Here is a 24,203-nt window from a genome sequence, read left to right as displayed (position 1 = left end):
AAATTAGCGAAACAGCGCATCGCCCGTTATCGATGTGGAGTGCATGGCGGAACCAGCGTTCTTGGTCCAGGAGTGTCGAATTCTGAAAGCAACTTTAGTCTATGTGGGCTCATGTTCATTAAGCTTTCGCGCTTAACTAGCGATTGGCCACGGCGCGTTGATTCGTATTGTTGGCTTTGGTGACAAGACAGGCCAAGGCGGCCTTTGCCAACTGTTCTTACCTGCAAACAACAAAGGGACGTTTACATAAACCCGACAGAAGCGGGTCGAGTTTAGTTGTCTGCCTAAAATTTCCCTGTCATACGAACGGTATCGGTTTGGCTGAGTCAACTCGTCTGCAGTGGAGGTTAACTCACTAGGCCTTCCCGATAGGCGAGGTGCATGTGAAGATCAGGTCGGCGGTGGCGTATGCTGTCCTGCCTGAGCTCAAGGCTGCGGCCTGCCTGAGGCGACTTCACGTAAACATGGTCAGGACATCCAGATTTCGACAGGCTGGCGTCAGTTTCATAAAACAAACCCTATGAAAGTCCTGCTTTTTACTCGCACATGGCGCATTTTTCGCCCCGGGCGCTGGTCGCAATGGCCGCTTGGCAACTGCAGTGTACGACGTTCAAAAAACCGTGGGCGTATATAGATATCCATACAGGAACATTTTTGTTTGAACTAAGCAGTGTTTCACTCGCTTCTCTCTCGACTTGATGCGCTCGTTGTTGGACCGGTATCCGGCGGTTTACTTTAGTGATCCTCGCATCATGATATATACTGCGCAGACAGTGGCTTGAGAAACGCGCGGGAACCGCCAAATCGCCCCCCAGTCTCGGTCGCTTCTTTGCGGGCGGCGCAAACCGGTGGCTTTGGGAGACTTGTCTTCGGGGTAATGTTTACCCCGCGACGCGCCAAGAACACACACTGGTCCGCCTGCAGCGGACGTACGGGCAACCTCGCGGCCAGGTCAACAGCGCCCGACGGCGGCGGCGCGCACCCCGTCCTGACCCCTCTCACTCGACCCGCACTGGCGGGTCTCGCGGCACTAAAACCCAGCCCGCCGGGTTCTCCTCGCTAACTTGGCGGCGACGCCGAGCACAATGAAAATAGAAAAAAAAATGGCGGCCCCCGTCGCGTGACTTGCATGTGGCAAGGGATGTTGACAAGCGTATTGACGCCGCTATCTTATCGGCTCTTCCCCGCCAGGACGCGTGGCCGGCCGATGCGTTTTGCTCGGGATGCGTGCTCGCCGCCTGTCTTCCGACGTCGTGGACTGTTCCACCGCGCACGTGTAGGAGACTGTCGCGGTACGCAATAAATCGCACTCGTTCGATTCGAGCGTTCGGGGACAGTGGCGGGCGTTTTGCGCTCCGCCGGCGGCAATGTTTCGAATTGAATCGCTGCATCGTCCGGCGCCGGCACTCTTGTCTCGGCCCCGTACGTGATTTGAATTTGCCGGCACATGGCGGCGGGTCAGCCCTTGCGTGCTGCGCCGGTGGACTACGGTGCCCATTTCAGGTGTGTCTTCCTTTTGTTCTCTTTCCGACACGCTGATTGCGAGATCCGCGCGGCATTCGGCGAAGCCTGGCGATATCCAGCGGCCTTCCGCGACGGCAGCTACTAATGTGCATTCTCGCTTACGTCGGTGACCTTGCCGCCCGGACGAGACAGCGTGTAGACAGCCAGCCAGGCAGGCAGCTGCTGGGAAGCCTGCCGACGAGCTTTCTCGCTGCGCCGACAGGTCGGCTCGCGTGTTGGAAAAAGCGTCGCGCGCAAAACCGGCGCGCGTGTCTGCGTCGTACATATATGAGCGAGCACTTCCGTGTTGCGCCGGGACGTGCGTGCTCACTGGCTGTCACTAAGTTGACGTGACGTAAGAGGCGCTCACTAACCGAGGAATACAGCTGCGTGGGCGTTCCGTTGCTTTAGGTATTTGTCTCCAGCAAATGGACGCGAATCTGCGCCGCGGTCTGTCCCTGGCACAGTTTCACGAGCCGAACGAGGAAGCGGCGGAATACGGAAGAAGGCGTGCCAGCGCAGCTTCTGGGCCACGCTTCGCCGCGTCTCGGGGTGTGTGCCTCGGCCGCATGCCGACTCGGCTTTCGCCTGGGAACTGCGCCAGCGATACTACTCGCGCCACCGACTGCCTCCTGCCCGATTCGTTTCGGCGACTCTCTAAAATATCGCTGCGAGATCGAGCGAGGTTGCCGCCTGGCGGAACCGTGTTCAGTGTGCATTGCTCCTCGCCTCGTATATACGTATATTAGTATAGTGCGCACACCGTCTATGACCCGGACTGATTGATCATCAGTGATAGAACAGAGATCTGTTGCTACGTCGGCGATATCAACAGCGTACTTTCTAATCTTCTCTTAATCTCTCTCTCCCCTTTTTCCTTCCCCCAGTGTAGGGTAGCCAACCGGGCTCAGTCCTGGTTAACCTCCCTGCCTGTCATTAAATCATTTTCTCTCTCTCTCTCTCTCTCTCTCTCTCTCTCGTGCGTGTATGGCGTGCATATGTTCCGAATACTGTTCCGTAGTTGTAGCGCTTGTCAAATAGCTTTTCTTTCTTCTTTCACGACGGTCGTAAGCTTTGGGCCTAGCGCTGTATGTGCGCTGTTATAAATTTAATCTTTGGGATTCCAATGAAGTTGAATCAGTGAGCGTGAAGAAAGCTTAAACGTCCATATCATGTACCATGAAACATGTAATCTTAGCCGTGTAAAAATGCGTGACTGTCATCTTGTAGTTGCGTGGCCAATCTTAGCGCCTGCTGGAGGATTTCTACTGAGCTTGGAATGCGGCTTGATGGCACTAAATATTGTCATAGTGGTTATGGAACCTGCGTTGCTTGAGTCGTTTTCGCGAACCAGCCGCAGTGGCTCTGTGGCTATGGCATGGCGCTGCTGAGCACAAGGTCGCGAGTTCGATTCCCGGCGGCCGCGATCGCATTCCGATGGAGGCGGTATGCAAACAGCGCTCGTGTACCGTGATTTGGGTGCACGTTAAAGAACTCCAGGTGGTCAGAATCATTCCGGAGCCCTTCAGACTACGGCGTCCCTCTTAACCCACTGTGCAGTTTTCCTGACGTTAAGCCCAACAGAATTTTTTTTTCTTTTTTTGCACTAAGAAGCGATCTAATAATCTTACGTAGTCAAGATGCATGGATGACTTCATCAGTCATTTAACGCTTTCTTCATCTGCCGTGCCGGTTACTGTTAGGTGTGATAAATGAAGACTATTAGATGAGCAACATTAGCATTCCATGCATGTACGCAGGACTTCATAACACTGAGCTGCCCGCTGCCATCAATTTCATTTCGCTGTTACGTGTGCGTTAGCTCAACTGAAGGTCGCGGCCAATTATGAGCTTAATAAAAATAAATGGAGCCTACTCATTTTCGACTTTACCATAACTTATTAAAACAAGAAAGCTTTCGTGCTTGATCTTGCGCATAACCGCCAAAGCGAGGTTTGTGTTACGAGGTTTCGTTTCACCCTGTTACTACGGTAGTAATGTCTTCGTCGTCTGAAATGCATGGGTGATGCCATCTTACTGTCCTGTTAGCGCGATGTCGCTTGGAGAGACATAGCTTTCTGAAATGAAGTCAACTATATTGTTTTTTTTTTTCTGTATTTCGCAGCGCCGTAAAAAACGCAGTCTGCACAAGCAGTAACGTAGATTGCGAATACACAATACTTTGGCAGTGCAAGATTAGTAGAAAATGTGGCCTTAAATAAGCGACGCAACAGCAGTGTTTAGTGGTTGGGCATTATTAATTCAGGGGGATCCATAGAACATCACACAAAAGAGGAAGAAAAAAGAATCAAGAAAGTGTCGACGCCAAAGAAAAGGTCGACGTTCAAGTGATTCGATGATTAAATGTTGATTATATCTCTCTATTCTGGACTTTTCATGTTCATTATTCAGTCATTTTGTATCTTATTCTTATCGTATTTCACGTTCAATTACGTCGATCTTGCCTTCTTTAGCGTCGGCCTTTGGTTGACACGTTCTTTTTTTGACCAAGAGGCCAGGTGGGCCGATCCCGGAGATGTGCAGTCAATGGGTGCTGTGTGGTTAATGTTCGACTAATTGGCGCTAATTACGCCCGTACTGTTAATTTTACTTACTCAACGATTAATGCTCGTTTCTTGTGGGCAAAGCCGAAGCCGCCTTCCAGACACCATTGCCTCGCATGAACCCTGCTTTGCCTACGCCAACTCGCTTCATTTCCCAAAAGTGTGCCGTACGGTGGCTTTCCCTCAACATGCCTATATGTACGGCGGTGCACCCTTTACAGGGGCATAGTGCAATGTGGTTAATTTTTTACTATATTGGCACTAATCACGCCCGTACCATTAATTTACTTACTCTACGAGTAATTCTTGTTTTATGTCTCGTTTAGGCCTACATTTTGATACCTCTTGCTAGACGCTGGGAGGCGCGAAGGGACAGATTTTTTTTTTTTTTTGAAGTGGCTACAAGATACCCAGGTATGCCAAACCCGTGTAAAGTCAGCTAAGAAAACCTTGCCTTCAAAAAAAGAAAAAAAAAGGGAATTGTGTGCTGAAAGCGACACCACGCCCACCTGCATGAAAAAAAATGAACGAAATGAGGAAAGGCACATGACATCAAAGGCAGAGTATACGACCACTACAGACGAGAATCGAGTCTCGTAGCTAAATAATTCTAGGAAATCCGTATCGACCTCGCGTGGACTTTAAGCTCGACCTTTTGGAAAGACTGAGCTGCTGGAACTTGCTCAGCAGCACAGAGCGATAACTGCTGAAAGTCGGGCGTTGTAACAGCAAGTTTATCTACAAGCCGGGCAGATCCGCCGCGGTGGCTGAGTGCATATGGCGTTCTGCTGCTGAGCACGAGGTCGCGGGTTCGATTCGCCGCCACAGTGGCCGCAATTCTTTGGGGACTAAATTCAGAAATGCTCGTGTACTTACGTTAAAGAACCCAAAAAGGATCCCAAATTAGTCCGGAGTTCTCCACTGAGGCGTCTTGCATAGCCCGAATGAGTCTTTTGAGTCGTCGAACCCCATGAGTCAATCAAAAAGCCGGGCACCAAGGGCTAGCGCATTTCTATGCTGGGGCAATCGACGTGACGCCTTAACGCACCCGATGCGCAACTTTAGCAGAAGGGGCTTTGCGGGGCAGGTTGAACCACGGCCAGAGATTGGTGTAAGGTACGATCCTGTGACGCCACGTTCATTCGAGTCTGAGAGTTGTAGGTGTCGACGCATAAGCAGCCGGGCATCGTTATCGTCAGTGAAGTCAATATTATGTGCTGAAGTCGGTATCTCGCGAAACGAGGCATGATGCAAGCAGAACACGCTCATAAAACGCCATGACAGTGTCGTAGGAGAGATTGTATCGCTGAATGCGAGGCCTATGTTGCCTAAAATATTGCGCTTCTGTCACGTGATTCTGCAGATTTTAATACGACAAACGTGACGTTGGAGGACAGTACATTGCCAGTTCAGTGCAACCGGAACGTTTGGTTACTGGGCGGCCGAAATTGCTCACAGCAAAGCCCCGTCGTGTACATTCTGGCTTGATCACACCGGGATATTCGTCGTCTACAGTGTGGCACGAAATCTTCTGCCACCGAAACGCCGCATCGTTCACATTGCTTGCCCGTCTCACCACCGGAGTTGCTGCCAGCTTTCGAAATACTGCGAAAACAAGAACCGCGTTTACATGAACGGAACAGTAGCGTATCGCATTTTCTGGCGCGTGACAGCGTTTGAATGTGGCGTATACCCCTTCGTCCGAAACAAGCTGGAAGCTGTTTCCGGCGAGTGCGGGTCGCCCGTGTGTGGAGAAAAGCACACGCCGGCAACCATCTCACTTTTCCTCCCTCCCGCGAAGCCATACGCCAGCGTTTACATTCACCGTATGAGTCGACTTGCCCGTCTCGATCTACCCTCTCATGGCGCATTAGTGTGTGTCACCTTCCTAGCGCATTACCGCCGTATGCATGGATGCGATGCTCTAGAATGCGATGCGCCACCTGTCGCATTCATGTGTGGTCTGCCGAGCACGCATTAACATGTCCGAGTGGTGTTTTCCCTTTCCACTTTTTTCTCTCTCTTTCAGTTTTTCTCTGCTTGCATCGAGTTTGCATGGTTTTCTTTTTCGCGACAGTTCGTCATTCACGACATTATACTTGTTCTAGGTGTTTTTCTATTTTCGTGGAGAACCGGGTAATTTCTCTCAGAATTTATTAACATATCCGCTGTCGCTGCAGTCGACACAGCCTCTTGAGACGACTGCGAGATGCCGATCGCTGTCGTCGAACGCGGTCGGCTCCATTTGGAGATTCCCGCAAGGGATGACTCAGTAGCGGGCTCGCGTTCTGATTGGTCCGTGGCGAGGAATTCCGGCGGCAGCGACGGCAGTAAACGGTCCATGGAACCGATCGCCGTAGAGAGGGCCTTTTCGATGGAATTCGCCACATCCGAATTGGATTCCTTGCCGCTCTAAACGCCAAATGTCCCACTGTGAACGAACGTTAAACTCTACGACAGTATGCTGCGTCCTCGATCGCACGGCGAATTCACTTCGACCACCCAGGGTACTTTAAGCATATACGGGTGGTCATTTTTAAGTTTTACGGAATTTTTAAAGATCGCCTGCTGCAGATAACATAATTAGTTGTTGTGCTGGATTATTCAGATAGGGGGACATTACTTGCTCGGGAAATCGAAACACATATTCAACCAATTTACATGAAGTCACTAATTAACGTCGTAATTAATTACTTCACGGCAGATATGGCATTTTGCAAATTGTAGCCGGTGAGTTTGCAAGGCGTATTCACTTGAAATGAATTTGCAGAATGGCATCAGTTTGTAGATATCGCCATCAAACTCGCCGTAAAAAATGCACCGGTGTTCCACTTACTTTTTAAAAGAACGCTCTGTTTTCCATTGAAGCACAAAAGTAACTGAAAGGCCCATGCATTGCGTCCCACACTCTGGCAAATGTCGCGAAACTGGTGTCATCCTGAATATAGCTGATGTTAGGGAATTTTCGCCCATTTTTGATGCTGTGCAATTTTAGAGTGGTGGTAGCACTAAGCGTGACAGTAGTCGACTTAGTTTCTTTTTTTCGTCTTTTTCTCCTTCTTTCGTCGCGAAGACTATACAGATTTTTTATAACAAGGCTATGAACGTAGCGAATCGAATTTCAGCGTTGAACTCGGGCAATATCGAAACCGAGCACGCTATCGTAACCGACCTAAACGCCCCAGGACGAAAAACGCGACGAAGTTTGAAACTGAACGCTGCGCACTGTCACGGCAACTGATACGGCATGTTTTGCCTGGCAAGTATCTACCGCGACGTGCCGTATTGGTATTTGCTGAGGCATTCCATCATTCAAATTTCGTCATACACTTCGTCATGGGGCGTTTCCATCTGCGGTTGCGATTGGATTGAGCGTTGAAATATGATAATGAATATCTCGAATTAAGTGCGATTAACAAGATTTTTCAAAAATCTGCCTGTCTCCAAGTTTTTCATATGAGCAATTTGCCCCAAGGAACCAATAAAAAATTGAGTAATGTATATTTGTTAATTAGGCCTCTGAAACTCACGTTAGTTAACGGCAAGTTGTGTCCGCCTCGCCGAGGAACTCCTCAGAAAAAAACGTCACGTTCGCTACGCCCATAGCATTTTTATTAAAAATCTGTATAATCTAGAAAGAAAAAAAAGAAACTGGGTATCCTTCCAGGCAGCATGTGACGCGAGACTCCGGGAACGCACGTTGAGCTTCAGTACAAGGTTTTAGCAAAGGCTCCTAAGGATGGCAACGTCTGCGTGCTCCAGGACAGCTGCGCGCACACGCGCAGACAAGAGACCGGAGTTGGTCTCTTGCCATCCCAGGTCTCGGTAGAGGGTCGAGCATCGCGGTATGCTATGGTGTGGCCAACAGACGCACGCCCTGCTTGCGTCCTGAAAACGAGGATACCCTTCAGTAAAACTGCCTGCAGGAGCGGGATCGCCTTTTTCGCAGCAGAGCTTGCGTCTCCCCCGTGAAACTGTAGCCGTGGAAAAACGCTCCCTCAAGATCGCTTTCTGCACGGGTAGCTGCTGTTGGAGGCAGCTGACGAAGTGCGACGCTGATAATGATGTGCAGACCCGCGTGGAGTGCGCGCGCAAGCAAGAGGGTCTCGCTCACAATAAAGGTCTTGTGAGGCATTCAAGGTGCGTGGCGTGTACAATTGTATCTCACTGTCCGGCTCTCATGTGCATGTGCCTCACTCTGCGTATAAGCGGCACGAGGCCTGACGTATAACCCCCCCCCCCCCCCCCTAAATGTTATGCGTAACATTAAGGAGAACATCCGTTCGCTTTTCTCAGTGTTCCCAGATGGGCTAGCGTAGAGTGCCGAACATTGATTGGGCTGTGCAGTCTGTCTCTGGGGTTAATGAACGGAATCGCAATTGTATAGCGCTGGTGTATTTCTGATTGCGTCGAGCAGCGCAGTTTGTGTGCCCTGTCATGCGACATATCCTTTGCTACCGCGGGGTAGCAAAGCATAACGTACACTTTCATGACACCCGCTGCTGCTGTCCGTCTGACTAATGTCTGAGAAGCGCCTGACAAAACTACGGGTTCCGTGCTGGATTCCACACGAAAAGAGGAGAGGTTCACGCACCTGCGCAACCTTGCCGGCCCTCCTTGCTCACTCGGTCGTCGTTGGCAACTCATCAGGGGCTTTGTCTAACGATCTCTATTCATTTTCCATTCCTTTCGCTCTTCGTCATTGACTCAGACGCCGCCAGGTAACCGTTATGGCAGGGATCATCCACTCGGTGAACGCATAAGAATGAATGAATGAACGCATAAGTATGAGAAAGAATGAAATAAACTTTAACTTAAGTTACAAAATCCATTCCCAAACTCAGACTATGATGAAAATATATTTATTGCCTAAGCTTTGGAGCGTCGCTCTGCGTGTGATTCCCTTTTCCGCTGAAAAGAGCTGGTGATCCTGGACATGCGATTGAATCTACTATACATAAAGTTGTATGGCGTGGCATGCTTAGAGGCGTGCTGCCGGGCTTCATATCTCGCTTAGCCTTCTCAAAGCGTGTATCTTCTTGTTTGCTTCACTTAAAGATTGTGGGCGTCGTCGCGCTGCACACAAGGTCAAAGCTGTCGGATAGAAGCAAATTTTATTTTATTTATACATACAACAGGCGCTCTTGGGGCAATGCAGGAGCCGATGCAAACGAGAAGAGAAAGAGAGAGAAACATGTCATTGGAGCAAACACTTGGCTAAACGTTTTTGATAGCAACTGGGACAGCAAACAAATAAGGCAGTCATAATGACTTACTGCGTTCAATATCTTTAAGCATAAGTCATCGAAGTATAGCCTACATACAAAATCACTGCACACTGACAATTTTCTGCAGATATTTTTGCATCACATGCATTAAAAGATCATATGACCATTTTTATTACATGTTTCACTACATTACTAATCCACAAGCAGTAAATTATTTATTAACCTAATAAATGTTTCTATACTACTAGCTTTAACCACACTCTCTGGTAGTCAGTTCCAAATGGAAATGGCATGAGGAAATAAGGAAAATTGGTGCACGTTAATGTGGCTGGCAGGCTGCCTTATGGTTTTATTATGCTGTGTTCTGAGAAAGCGTAGGAATGACTCATTTATGTAATGTTCTCTTACTTAATCCACGACTACGTCCGATTAGCACACATATTACAATCCTGTAGCCAATGTGAGACACGATCTTTTAGATGGCCGTCGCCTTCATTATTGCTTCGTCGGCGTTATATCAGCTCCATTGTCACCGATTCTGCTTCCATGGCTTGGCCCACCGTTGAAGTTTTCGGTATTAATACGGTGGCGCCGATTTTTCTTCACTTGATGTTAAAAAAATCTGGTTACTTAGGTAAAGTTTAGTTTCTCTCTAATCACGGTGCTGTTCTGGATACCGTTCTCTAAAACAACCGGCAGAATTGTGCGCAAGTATATTTGTCTGTCATGTGCTTGGCGGTTACTTAGCAAAAATAACGCATACCACCCGCCTTTCTTGCCGTATGGTGGAAGTATGTAAAGACTACGGGCGGGAGAGCGAGGGGGTGACATCCCGGCGGATGGCCACGTGGCAGCTCTCCAGGATTTTAGCTCCATCTAAAGGGATTAACCTACGCGTAACGCCGAACTCTGGCAGGAGGGTGATGAGCCCATGGGGTTATTGGTCTTAGTAGACAACGGCATATACTTGCCGATACCTCCAGTTGACCCTGCCTACCTATACATTTTATATACCGTACACTGGAACTCGACGAAAATTGTGAGCGGAGAAAGCCAGTAAGGTTTGATCTGTGACTTTCGCGAGGATTTACGAGTGTCCTTGCAAGGATTAATCTGCTCGCCGAACCGAAGCAGCAGTTGCTGCCTGCTCAAGGTGCTGTGCGCTCTGTGCGCAAGACCTGCATTTTTGCACCGTATAGGCGAGTTGCAAACAGCGCCACTCATACGACGAACCGCACCTTGGTTTTTAGCTGCACTGTCAGCGTCAGGCGGCGTCAAGAGCGCATTTTTCGACCTTGGCGTTCGCACTCCATTCGTTGCATGCATGCCTAAAGTCACGACGGATTACACCTGGAAAGCAATGTAATTAAAAATTTATTAATGCGAGCTGTTATGAAAAGAGTTCTTACTGGTGATGATGCGTTGCTTTTGATTGAGCATTGATGGATGAATCAATGGTCGATGGGAGAGAGAGAGAGAGAAAAGTGGTAAGGGAAAGGCAGGGAGGTTAACCCGGATGAGCCCTCGTCCATCAGGATATCAGGGCGAAGTGAGAATACTGTACATGGCATGGGGTCGGAATGCAAAAACACTCGTGTAACCGTGCTTTTGGTGCACGCTAAAGAAAACTCAAAATTCATCCAAAGTCCCCCACTACACGGCGTCCCTCATAACTAGACCTGAACTTAGGGCAAAATGCCTATATTTCCTTACGTCGTTATTGTGCCTACTTAACATGTATAAGCACAAACTATGGGTCTAGAAACATTTTAGTGGCACCATTATCGTGGCCTATAAATGCCTATTTTGATGTAGGTGCCTATATTAGATGTTCAAAACTTAAAAAATGACCTTTTTCCGTGTTTTGACCTAGCCTTATTTTGTTTATAAGGTTATAGCACGCTGGGGAACTTAGCTGAAAGCAGTCAATTATTACTACAAGCACTTTGCCGGTGTAAAGGCTGTTGTTAAGAGTTTTGGAGCAGACGAGATCATCGTTATGAGAAGGGCTCAAGCCGTACTAAATATGCGACGATACACTGGAAGGTGACTTAACATACTTGTGTGCCCGCTCCACCTTTTTTAGTCGACGTCATTGAAGAGAGAGAGAGAAACTTTATTTTGACGGGGCACGGAGAGGGGTGGATCCCCGTGGTGGGTGGAGCCTTCAGTCCAGGGCCCCAGTGGCGGTGGCAGCACTTTCGGCTCTGGCGATCAGCTTTCGCTGATCCTCCAGTGCCGAGCTGATCAGCACCGTCTCCCACTGCTCGTGCGTTGCGTTTCGATTGAGGGAGTTATTGGGGATATTTTGGCATGCCCATGTGGTATGATAAAAGGGAGCTCGCTCTGTACAGAAATGACAAAGGGTGGGGTACATCGCGTGGAGGAGCGTAAGGTGAGGATAGGTGTTGGTCTGGAGTTGTCTCCAGGCCGTGGCTTCCGCTCTGGTTAGGGATGTGCGGTGGCGGCATCGTTCTTCTCGAAAGGCGGTAGTGCTGAAGTATCTCATAGTAAGTGTGTAGTAATTGTGGACTGGCGTCTTCTGGCGTCTCTTGCAGAGCCCGGTTGCAGTGACCTCGGGCTATCGTGTGTGCACGATGGTTTCCGCTGACGGCTTCGCGTCCCGGTGTCCAGATTATCGTGGTGCGGGGTATTTCGTCGAGTCGGTTGAGAATATCGCATGCTACTTTATGTAGATGGCCGTTCGCGTAGGCTAGACATGCTGACTGGCAATCTGTAAAAATATATATTGCCAGTCAGCACGTCATCGAGAAACTTAAATGCTGGGGTGCAACTCTGACCAGGACCGTGGGGATCATCTTGGATGCTCACGAAGGGTTCGCCACCATCCCCAATGGACCTGTTGCTGATAGTTCGAAAGTTCCATCTGTCTCGGACAAAAATCCTGTGTTTTTGCTGCTGAAAGAACTGTCAAAGGTTCTGAGCGGCGAACCTTTGGAATTCCAGAGGGCATTGAATTGTCGAACGTTCCGAAGTACAAATATGCGCCGCTAACTTCGGTTGATGTTGAGCGTTCTTTGTTGCTTAAATTCAATACCCAGTGGGAAAGGTGCAACCTAAAACCCGAAAATCTTGGAGTGGTGCTTGTTTGTCACTGCTCTCGACGTTTTTCGTTGTTTTTGGCCGCACTTCTTTTCATATAAATCTTGTAACCTGCGCAACCGCCTCATTCCGTTCCATCAAAAAAATGAAATGAATTTCACAAAACAAACGTATAGTAAGCTGTATTCCTTAGAAAATCATAATTTATTCTCAGGTGCACAGCGGGAGTTCTTAATAATTCAGCCTATATATGGCCTTAAGGACAGTATTTGGCGCCTATACTATATGCCTTATTGTCAGCTTTAGGGTCTGCTATAGGCGCCTAAAACAGTTTTTTTTTTTTTTTTTTTTTTTTTTTTTATTGCCTGAAAATCCGGTCTCTATCGTAACCCACTATGCAGATTCGGGCCGTTAAACTCCACAGTTTTACCGGGCACTGAGTGTGCGTTAAAGAGCCCCAGGTGGTCAAAATTATTCCGGAGTCCCCCATTGCGACGTGCCTCATAATCATATGGTGGTTTTGGCACGTAAAACCCCAGAATATAATAATTTTTTTAAACCACAATTTATTGATTACTATACAAGGTGAGCCTTGCCAATACCTTGGATAAAACGTGAATTAAAATATAGAACTAGAGAATAACGTTGAATAGCGTTAGGTTAAAAATATATTAAATTGAAATGGCTTAATGACCTTCAAGCGTGAGAAGCGGTCTTAATCGTGCAGAAACTAACAGTTCTCTAAAAGCTCCTGATGTCCAACCCACTGGAAAATTAAGTTTCACGCAGATCTATAGCCATATGAGGCTAACGGGCTGTGAGGCCAAGGAAGGCGTAAAAGAAACTGATTTTAAATTGAAATGTACAAATATAATTGCGGTTCACATTGCGATAAGCTCATATTCTAATAGAGAAAGTGAGAAATGAAAGTGGAAGAAAGAACAGCTGGTCACCGTCATGAGTGACTATACTTCTAGGGATAGCTACGTTTAATAAATACGTACAAATATCCAAGAAAGCAGACGGAGCAACAACTATCTCCGTCGCTCATTTGTCATAGACACGAATTGGCATCGCGCAAATGTTCTTGGTTCGGCTGCCACTAGCGGCAAGTTGTCCTTTCTTCCGCTTTAATTTTCATTTTCCCTTATTAAGAATATGAAACTTATCGCAAATTTAGCCCTCATTCATAAATAATTCTATATTTCTCTTTTTTTTATGTTCCCTTTGATTTCTTTGGCTTCATTACCTGCGCTGCGTGGTTGTTACCAACAGTCGATTCCCCTGATTTTTCTCGCAGAAATATCGCGGCATTCCTGTGACGCGGAGTTTGCTAAGCGGAGTTTGCCTTTCAGAGTGAGACACGATCATGGTCACCAGTCTCGGTCGAACCAGGTAATTCAGAGATCCTCACTATAGCTTTTCACGTGGAAACCGTGTAATGCGTCTCTTCGAGAGATACCTTTGCAGTTTCAGCAACGGACCTTGGAGCGTTACGCCGCTCGTACATCAGGATATCGGTGCCGTTCGAGACGCACATTACCTGGCTTCCTTGTGGAACCAAAAAGTAATGGTTGTAGAGTCGTGTTGGTGTGCGTACTTGAAGTGAATCATGGTCACTGGCCAAGTCTGAAGAAAGACCACCGTTTCGGAACCGTGTACGGGGTTCCTTGTTTACTGAGTAGGACAAGCTAACGTTAATTGTTACTTATGTACGCAACACATGACGTAACTAGTGTGTGTAAATGGGTCGCATATTTTCTGCTTTCCGGTTCATCGTATAGCTGGTGTTGACTGAATCATCAGTGATTTCAGCAGCCGCCGCGACGATGCGTTATTTTCCTTTGCTGCGATTATTATTTATAATGTCACGTTTGTGGCACAGCGTATTGTGGCACAATGTGTTGCGCACCTGCAGGCGAACAAGTGAGCACTCGCGTTTCCGCGCATATGTGATGGAATCGATGATATCCATAACAATTGGCCAGCCGGAAACTTCAATGTGGAAGTTTTGCTTCCGCTGCCCGAGAACCACAAATGATTGTAGTTTGTCAGGGTGTTGGTAAGTAGTTGAATCGTGGCTAACCAGATTTCACAAAGCTTCGCCGTCTTCCGGGATATCATAAGCGGCCTTGACTGTGCCGTATACGCGCTGCAGCTAACAGGACGATTGTGCATGCACATTTAGTGCACCTAGAGTTGTAGTTGTATACAAGCCGCAAAATTCATGTGAAGGATTGAATGCAGATAAATAAATGACCGCTGGTTTCTGACGCTACACTATTTTAGAGGGAAAAGATACTGGTATGGCGTGCGTGTATGATAATCTTGCTGCCACAACGTTAACGTAAATCTAGGGCCGAATGCACAAGTATTTTTTCGTAAGAATTGTTTGTAATAAGCCGAACTGCTTTTGTAATATGTTGGCTATCACGATTTGCCGACGCCGTCGCGTATTATACGAACTGTTCTGTGAGCCCTTGCACTGGGACATGTTTCGTTTTACTCGACCTCAGAGCGTGCCCTGCCTCTGTTTGCATACAGGACGTGTACCAGGGGAATACAAGACTAATCGTCATCGGCGTTTTCAGACGTGCTATAGTGGGTGATACGTTATTTGCATAAAGAACGTGATTTTGCGATCTCATCGTCGTCGAACGGGACTAAAGCAAGGATTGTAAACAAAATAGCTCATCTGAGTTTACGCCGCACAGCTCCTGCTATTGAAAGCAAACACTGGTGCGCTTGGCGAAACAACGGATCAATTCTCTTTTTGGCCGTATCTGCGCGGTACACGACTGAATCAAAACTGCGCTGAAAGCAGGGTCGATGAACGGGACAAGTTGCAAGTTTGGCTTTTCTGCGTAAATTGGTGGAATTTTTTAACAGTATGCACTATAATTTGGCACCGCGTTCATCAGGGCCAACGTAAATATGCACAGGTTATGCGGCTTGATAAAATGGCGCTTGCGGGCGTGTGTTTTAATTACGATAAATTCAAGTTCGCAGAAGTCGCCTTCTCCGCGTCGCAGTATGAGAGAAAGGGAGAGTTCTATGGTAGGAAGGCATTTTCGTTTTTAAGTTAGCCTGTGTTTGTCTCAATGGCTTGATTCAGGCTCTGACACGTATGGAAACTACATGGAAACTACGGAAACTTGCATCGTAGCCGTTGCACATCACACGCTCACGTAAATTACTCATGTGCTTTTTCCTGCTCGCGTCTTTATTTATGCTGAAGTTACGTTTAAACAGGCGAGAAGCTCGTTGTTTTTATTTTTAATAGCGTTTTTTTTCTCTGTGTTTTTCTGTATCCGCGTCTGTTGCGTTTAACATTACGTTATCGAACGTAATGTTCTATTGTTATATTTCTTTAATGATGAATAACATAATGACCTGTTTATATGTTATGCTTCATAACTGTCGCGCCTTACGATGGACAACTCCCCTTACGATGGTTTCCGCGGCCAACGAAGGGGAGAAAGGAGGATAAAGAGAGATGAGAAATCGTCATGTACAGTATGACGCGTGCTGGAATGTTGCAGCATTTGCTTAGGGCATTGGGAAACGAATCGTATGACAGTTTGCTCCATCTTTGCAAGCGCTTTGTTAGAAAACAAAGCGCTTGCAAAGATGGAGCAAACTGTCATACGATTAATAACAAATCCCCAAATGCTGGGTGCACGCTCTGTCAAGATGCCTACGATAGCGCCGTTGTCTCGGTGCGCGATAAGAAAAAGTGTACTATGCGAAGTCTAAGTAATTTCTTTAAAAGGCGTTTGAGCATGCTCTGCGTGGATGCCGCCATGGAGTTTCGCCGTGCTTGACAGTTTGTATAGCGTCTGTAAAATTCGTGTCCTCGTTTGTGCTTGTGCTGCCGTGTCGTCACACTGGTTGTCTCTCGTGCAGCATCCTGGGGCCAGGTGGTGAGCGGCCTGTTCAACTCGGTGTTCAGCCTGGGGCTGGTCGCCTGCATCGTGAGCCACTACAGGATGGGCGCCCGGTCGTGGAGTGAGCGGCGCAGTCGGCCGGCGCCCCACGACCCGCAGCCCTACCAGCACGTGCTCCTGCCGCCCGTGCAGTCGGTACGCGATCTGCTTCTTTATGTTAACGGCCGTCCGTATTGTGCCCACCAGCACGTGCTCCTGCCGCCCGTGCAGTCGGTACGCGATCTGCTCCTTTATGCTAACGGCCGTCCGTATTGTGCCCGTTAGATAGATTTGGAAAAAGCGGATGCAAACTAGCGGTCCCCAAAAATACCGTCAGTGACACTGGGCATGCGCGGAAGCCACCTTTGGTCCTTGAAACGACAGGTTTCATCAGTGAAGAACATATGTTCTGCAATGCTTGAAGCACTGGTATACACTTTCACCGTGAGTTCGCGTGTTATTGCGTTTAGCCTACGTTTTCTCCTTTCATATTTCACCCTACTGTAATAAACACCTGGAGCATGCTATGTCCGTCGCTATAGATGACCTCTCCAGTTACGAAACCTCTCTCTCTACTTGCGTCTATTGCTGCAATATTTATTACGAGATGAGCTGGTTTTTGTCGGAGAGCCCCGTCCAGTCGAGGACCAGTGCTTTCGGATTTCCTAACGGCCACCGATGTCCGCTTCTTTGTTAGGGAAGCCACGTCTACTGTTAGATTTAAGAAGCCCATAGCTAGTCTCCATATTAGATGTTGTCGCCCTTAATTTGGAGACCAACGCTCCTCTGCTCACGAGCAGCCTTCTATGGTCTTCGGATTCGCCGTGCGGTCCAGCGACGTCGATTCCGGAGGACCGTTCCTGGGCCGCGTGAAAAAAAAAATGCCCCGCGATGGCTGACCGCGCTGTCTTGTTGCGTGCAGGCGCTGTACTCGTCGGCGAGCGCGGCGGAGCGGCAGCGGGCCGCCCTGGCCGCGGCGCGCGACGCCCAAGTGCGCGCGGCGTCGGTGCGCACCGACCTGGCGCTCGAGCTGCCACCGACGGTGGCGCTGCCCGAAGAGCACCCGCTGGCCGGCAGCGTGCGGCTGCGCGACGCCGACCAGGAGCAGGAGCTGTACGGCGCGTGCGTGCGCGCGCCGCCCAACCGGACGGTGCGCGATGGGAGCCCGCCGTGCGGCGGCGGCCGGCTGCGGCGCGTCGTCGTGCGCTCCAACTCGGTGACCCCCTGCAACCGGACTGCGCGCTGGCACAGCCCGGACTGCCAGCGGCCCGGGGGCGTTTGACCCCGCGCCCCGCGCTATCTGTCTTTCAATGGGCCATGTGATACGCTTCAGTGCCTGCCCCCCCTCGGGCCGCCGCGGCCCGCCCCCCTCTTTGTACAAACACGCCGGAGGGAAGAAGAACAAAGTAAACGTGACGAAGGCATTGCCAGCGCCTGCCCAGGGGACTGACCCTGGGGTCCGCATCCATGGTACAAATGTCTTCACAATTAACTCTCAAGCATTCCTAGTCATGTTGTTGCTTCTGCTGCGAATAGTGCAAGTCTTAGACGAAACCAAATGGGCAAGAGAGTGCTTGAGGACCGCTGCCGATGGGACTTTTCTTCGCAAGTGTGTGCGCAGGTTTCTCGCCCGCTGGTCTGTGTGCCCAGAGCCAAGCCCGTGTTGCGTCGAGTGTCTTACTTGCATTCAAGAAGCCTGTGTACAAAGGCCCACTCATTCTCTAGCGGAATTGGATGCACGTGCTAGTAAAACACACAACTTTTAACCCAACATTTTTCGTTTGTCTTTCACGTGTATGTTCAGTAACCTAGGGACAAAAAAAATAAACTCAGTAGTGTACAAATTTTTTAGAATGCATACATATACTCATGGCCTTAAGTATTGTTTACAAAATTGGCTGTAAAAATGTGTTTTGCCCACAAAAGAGACATACAGCTCTCGCCACTGATTTTATAAGCAAATTAGGTATAGACAAGCTTCGCCAGCTTTGTTGTAACCTTTGGAAAAGCTCAAACAGGGCCATTGGACTTTTGAGCAATAGTTCCAATCGTTGCACTTCTTTTGTATGTTCATTTATTGTGTTGCACTGTGTCCAGAGCAGTTAGTGCTTATAGTTTTGTTTTGAAACAGCCTTGAAGAAGATCAGCACGAATTATGATGCTGATTGCTGACGCGCTACCAGTTGAGTTTGCCAGCAACTGACTCATTGAAGGAAAACTGTTAGTCACTAGGGTGATGGCCTCCCCTGCGATAGAGCATTTGTGAAGATATTTTTCCATGATCATTCGCGCTTGGTTCCTGCAAAGCTCAGTAGGAAAGAGTGGACAGACTGAGGGGCAGTTGTTGCGCATGCAACAGATGTGTATATATTGTCCAATGCCTATTACTTGTAGAGTTCACCATGTCATCATGACTGTCTATATTCATCATTAAAAATAACTACTGCTGTACTTGTTCATGAAATTCATAACTCCAAGCACATTATTGAGTGGCTGCAAAGTATTCCCTCATTTCAGCAGTCTGTGCTACCATCTTGGTTACAGATATATTTCTCATTTATGGTTCCCATGCTGAGTTGTACAGACATGAAATTGCAATCCCTGGCCTTGTGGGCTACGGTTCTCGCTGAGAGGTGCGGAAAGAATCGTGGCTCGTGCAGCTACTGTGGCTCGCTGCTCTAGTGGCTGGCTGTCTCGTAAAAAGCTCTGTCTGGAGAGAAGTTGTCGTAGTCGTTGCAAAGGCAGAATAAAAGACTGCATGAATCCCAGTGTTTGGGTTGGATTAAACCAGCGATGGTTGTTGAGGTTAGTTGGGGCTCTATGCAAGTCGCTCCCAGCTTGCAGAATGGACATCTTCTATGGATAGCACTTCTGTCTGCTTGGATGCCAATGCAAAACTCGGTTTCCTTGCACCGTAGACAGACCACTTGTGAGAAAAAATAAACTGCCTTCTGCAGATCGTGTTCCTAACAAAACGAGCGTGGTATATTTTGTAGCATATGTGTGTATTCTACAGACTATGCCCGCATCCGTAAATTACGATGCCTGTTCTTGTAGCAACAGATGTAGCGAAATGAAGCATGATTGACAGCACACTGAGGACTTCTGCTGGACTAATTGATGCTGCTGGTGCAGTGGCTGCTATGCAACATTTTGTTTTCTTGTTGACGCCACTATGTGTTCAAATTAGGGTGGCAGCTGTGTTTCGTTGTGCTGACACAGTTTTGAAATGCAAAACATGAACTTTGCTTTTCATACCTCACTAGTCATACGTGTGAACTTAGGTGTATACTGTGGTGTCGTGGCACAATAAAACTGGGCATGGGAGTCAGGATTATGGTTCGGTTCCCCAGCGCTGCCCTGTCAGAACAGCTGCGCTTTTGCGGCACGCGACCCATTCGACAAGGCAGCCAGTGAAGCGACCCCGGGCATTTCTCTCTTTTTTTTTTGCGCGCTCTGACAGCATCGCGCTGATTTAATTTTATATCCCCGTCTAAATCTTCGAGTTGTAAGCAAGTACGCACCGAATTTAGATGCATCCGTATACGCCGATTTCCGAAATTGTGAGTTGCGTTTACGTCTCGGTCTTCAATTCGAAGCTTTTAAACGCATTGGGATCACGAAGGAAATTTTCATCAGCTACAGCTGGATGTAGTCGGCTTGCCCAGAGATGGGTAGGGCAATATATATTTTTCCGATAAATGGTAAATCACTTCTGGTAAACTGAAAGCAGGGTTCAAAATCTCCATCCGTTTACTAAGAGTGACTTTTGAAGGCCATGCGCTTACTGCGCCGACACTCTCGGCTCCCGAAGGCCAGACGCTTCCTCGAACGGGCATAATCCTGTCGACCATTTGCATGAGGTGTGCGCGAAAACACGGTACAGCAGCCAGCGCATATCGCATTGAATAAGGTTCAGATATTTCAGTGCGAACATTTTCACTGCATCAGTGAAACTATTTCTGCACTGTCAGCCGTTAACAGATGGCCGAATTCGTCGCTACAGCGCCGTCATCGTGTGTCATGCGCTGTGGATAAAGGTTCCTGAAGGGCATCGAAAATGGGATGTTAAGAAAAACTTTCAAAATTGCCGGAAGTAGTCGTTGTCTATTCCTGTTTTTATTATTTTGCTTTCTTTAGTAGGGCCGAACCGCTGTTCTGAATGATGCGGAGCGAACGAGGTCGTAGCTTGAGACTGCGTCCTGACGGTCCGCAGTCTGTCGTCGCGTCTGTTGTGGAGGTCGAAAAGCAAGGTTGCAGGGACACATTGCCGGACGCCCGTGAACACTAGCCCTTGCGGCTGGTGCTTCAAAGAGCGCGCACGAAGAGGTGCTTGTACAACTGTGTGACTGATGTATCCCTTACACAAGGGGCCTGCAGTTGGTTTAAATAAACGGATAAACATACGGCTTTTTTCGAAGAGACAAGTGTTCCGAAAGCTTTCGTCGAAGGCGTCGAAAACTTGCCGACAGCGCTGCTCCATCGGCGCGCCTCGGATTCAAAACGTGGTAAGTGGGTGGCTGTGCTCATTGCGTGTTGGGACGTTACTGCAGCGCGCATCAACCAACGCTGAGCATGGGTGCATGCAGTGGTTCACCTATACCGTGCTTACTGGTATTGCATTAACATTTCACGTAATGCAGGTTTTTTCTAACAGTAGCGGGTCTTTCGAAGCAAATTCGTAATGCAGCGACGATTTGCATGAAATGTAGCTGTCACGTCTGTGACGGCCAGCCAGGCGACCACAAAACATGTACTATTTAGGTTTCTGGCGTACCTTGGCATTTCCACTGTCTATTTACGCCTGTGGAGAGGAAATATGCCTGAGCTCTTTGAGTGGCCTAAATTTATCTTCATCCGAGAGCGGTTGCACGAGGAATAGCAGAGCAATGTGGTAAAGGACTGCGGATTATTTTAGGCTCCCGCTAAGTCTTAGTGGCCCCGCCAGTTGCGTTTGAACTGCAGCCGCAAGTGCTGTCGACTCGTTATCCGGTGAAGAACTTGTCGATCTGTATCAGGCAGTTTGGACCCGGCTAGTAGCTCTTTGGTCTGAACCTAATCAAAGAGCGAGGCGTTGCTCCTCATTTCGCCTTTCTTTTTGAAGGTTCGGCCTCGGAGAGAAGGTATTATTTATGCGCATCCTGAATAAACACATGTTACGTCAACGTGCAATGACCGCAGGTAATTGTGCCAAGATCGTGAATCTGGCGCACCTTGAGTGCAGCTAGGCAGAAGTGATCACAACGTCTAAGGAGCCACTCATAATGGCGTGTATGCAGCAATTTTTTCTTCCTTACCACCGCTGCCCATAACATGTTTTGTCTTTCTTTAAAAATTCGCTTTAATAAAATCTTCAAAGGTATCGCCCCTAGAGCATAGTTACCGAAACTGCAAATGCAAGTGGGTGCACACTTGTCTAGAAACGGTTCACAAGTTCAGTGCTGAGAGTGTAATGATGCATTGAAAGTTATCCTCGTGCAACGTGGCCGTTCGCGAAAAAAAAATAAATAAAAGAGCTGCGAATAAAATATATATGCGCCTGAAGCTTTATACCTAAATTTATGTGCGAATGACGTACCGATATATTATAGGGTCATGCACAGCCGAAGTCGGCATTCATCTACGAATCCCTATAGTGAAAAGTTTTCATTAAAGCTCATCATGCTAAATGCACCTTATCCGCCATTGTCATTTTAATGCGATTGGCATTCGTAGGATACTTAACGCATTTCCCGGGATGTTTGTGTGTTTCTGTGTTTAACCGCTTTACCGCCAACTTGGCTCACTGGGCAGCAGTGGCGTAGCCGGAAATTTCTGGCCAGGGTAGGGGCACCGACTTGACCAGGGGCGGAAAAGGGGGGGGGGGGGGGGAGCACGTGCCTGGTGTGCCACCCCCTGGCTACGCGACTGCTGGGTAGTTCAAGGTCGAATGGGTAGAGCATCATGGCTGTTGGGCTGAGGGACCCGCGTTCGAAACCAACCGTTGGACCAACGTGGGTCATTGAGCATGTGACTCTGGGTACGTGCATCTCTTCAGTGAATCTCTTTCACGTCAACTTGGGTCACCGGGTATGCGCCACCGGGCATGCGCCTTTGTTCCATGATCCACTTTCACTGCATTGCATGTTTACCGCTAAAGACGAGGACAAAGAAAGAAAACACGAACAACGACATGGCGGTAATTTGCAACTCTTTTATTCAGCACAAATACGCAGAAATATATCGACAGATATTACGCATGTGCAGAACGCAATGATGAGTTCCCATATCAGATAACCAAGCGGGGCAACCACTTGTCGAAGAAGCTAATCTCTATATCGAACAACTTGATGGAATTAGTGTCGCTGATGCAGTCTGCGCCTGTGTTTTTTATGTGATATGCTTCCAGCTCAAGGGCAGTGTGGTCCTTGCTCTTAACCTTAATCTGCTGGAAACGCGGTTCTCGCGAGCAGTCGTTGCATTGCGCAGGCAAGTGCGCCAGGTCGTCTTTCCTCAACTTTTTGCTCGTGTTCTCTGACTCGCGGAACCCTGTCGCCTTCAGACGGGACACCTGATTATCGAATGCAACCTGCATCCCGTGAATACACGACTTCCGGAGAGCCGACTCCAGCAAAGCATAGCGATGCCCCGTTTTACAATCTTCGAGTGAGAAGAGTCATATGGCAACAACCCCTGAGGAAAATAGTGCCAGCGCGCGTGTCCTTTGGTGAAGGAAATAAATGCTTAGGTCTAAAAACCGCATCATGTTCTCACTGCAAGTGAACTAATGGAAGCATATATAAAAAAGGCAGGCGCAGCTCATGCATGGCTCTCAAGTAGACCACTAATTTGTGAGTATAACTATTGCAAACCCCTTGTAAACAATGTAACAAATTCACGTAAGGTATAAATTGGCATATCAAATCTCTCCGCTTTGGATGCTCTAATGGATGAAGCTTACAGAACTGCGATATCTGTTATAGGTGCAAAGTTACGAATTTGTAAACATCGTGCTTCTATTTTTTTTCAAACTTACCAATTTTTATAAATTATTTCCAAATACTTCAGACCATCAACAATCACTAAAATTTAACTTTCTCTCTCAAATGCAACAAATTTCATTAAAATTAGCCCAGTGGTTATCTCAGAAAAGTGTTTCTGCGTTTTACATTTACTTGAATAGGCGGCATCGTTGTTGGGCCCGAGCACGGTGTAAGATATATACTCTTTAGGTGAGGACACTCGCCAGACTCGATCGACCAGATAAAGTAGCAAAGGCGCGCGCCGATCGGCCCGGTGACGGCAGCGGATACCTATCGGCAGTACGACGCAACTTCAACACAGAAAGCTTTTTGTTGGTTTAATCTCCCGTGGTTATAGCAACCGGCGGTTCGCGGGAAATCCGAAATGATTGAGTGACGCACGAAAGTAGGTCACCGGGGAGAGGGCATGCGCGCGTTCCTTGTCGGCGCACGCTCTCGCCTGCGTTCTAACTGAAGTTGCGTCACCGCGCCGATAGACGCGCGCCCTTGCTACTTTATCTGGTCGATCGCGTCTAGCAAGCAAGCCGAGAAGTGTCCCCACCTAAATAGTATATATCTTACACCGTGGGCCTCTTAAGCTTCCTTAAGAAGTTTATTTAAGAAGTTAAGTTTATTTAAGCTTCCTCTTAAATAAACTTTCAAGGCTATCGCCTGTCAAATTCCCTTTTCAGATACTTCCGTGCGCCCAAGGTTGTCAGAACTATTGCACAGTTTTCAACCACGCCTTTTCTCAGGGCGCGTCTTGTTAGAGCTATCTGTCGTGGCTATAAAACATTCAACGCCCTAACGGTAGGGGTGTTATCCATGGGACAAACCTTAAGGCTGTAAAGATTTTGAAAGCGAAGCTTTCTTTGCGAACCTCGCCGGGTTCACCGTGGCTGCGGCCTGGGTGTTTCC

General features: G+C 48.2%; 1 protein-coding gene across 4 annotated transcripts in view; it reads left to right on the top strand.

The window, feature by feature from the left end:
- LOC119464086 (low-density lipoprotein receptor class A domain-containing protein 4) overlaps positions 1 to 20,700 on the top strand; it is a 65,558-nt gene extending 44,858 nt beyond the window's left edge. For 2 of the 4 annotated variants that reach the window (XM_037724921.2, XM_049668589.1), the window contains exons 2-3: positions 16,265 to 16,440; positions 17,207 to 20,700. In XM_037724921.2, the coding sequence (XP_037580849.1) occupies positions 16,265 to 16,440; positions 17,207 to 17,566 (536 nt within the window). In that variant the 3' untranslated portion in view covers positions 17,567 to 20,700. Of the gene's footprint in view, positions 1 to 1,354; positions 1,504 to 13,658; positions 13,754 to 16,264; positions 16,441 to 17,206 lie in introns of those variants that run through there. The other 2 variants (XM_037724930.2, XM_049668590.1) reach the window with 2 other exon arrangements.
- Positions 20,701 to 24,203: the final 3,503 nt, after the last annotated feature.

The sequence above is a fragment of the Dermacentor silvarum genome, chromosome 1 (genome assembly GCF_013339745.2).
Source record: "Dermacentor silvarum isolate Dsil-2018 chromosome 1, BIME_Dsil_1.4, whole genome shotgun sequence".
NCBI classification, from domain to species: Eukaryota; Metazoa; Arthropoda; class Arachnida; order Ixodida; family Ixodidae; genus Dermacentor; species Dermacentor silvarum.
The sequence above is the reverse complement of the archived record's forward strand: the minus strand, read 5'-3'. Positions and strand labels throughout refer to the sequence as shown.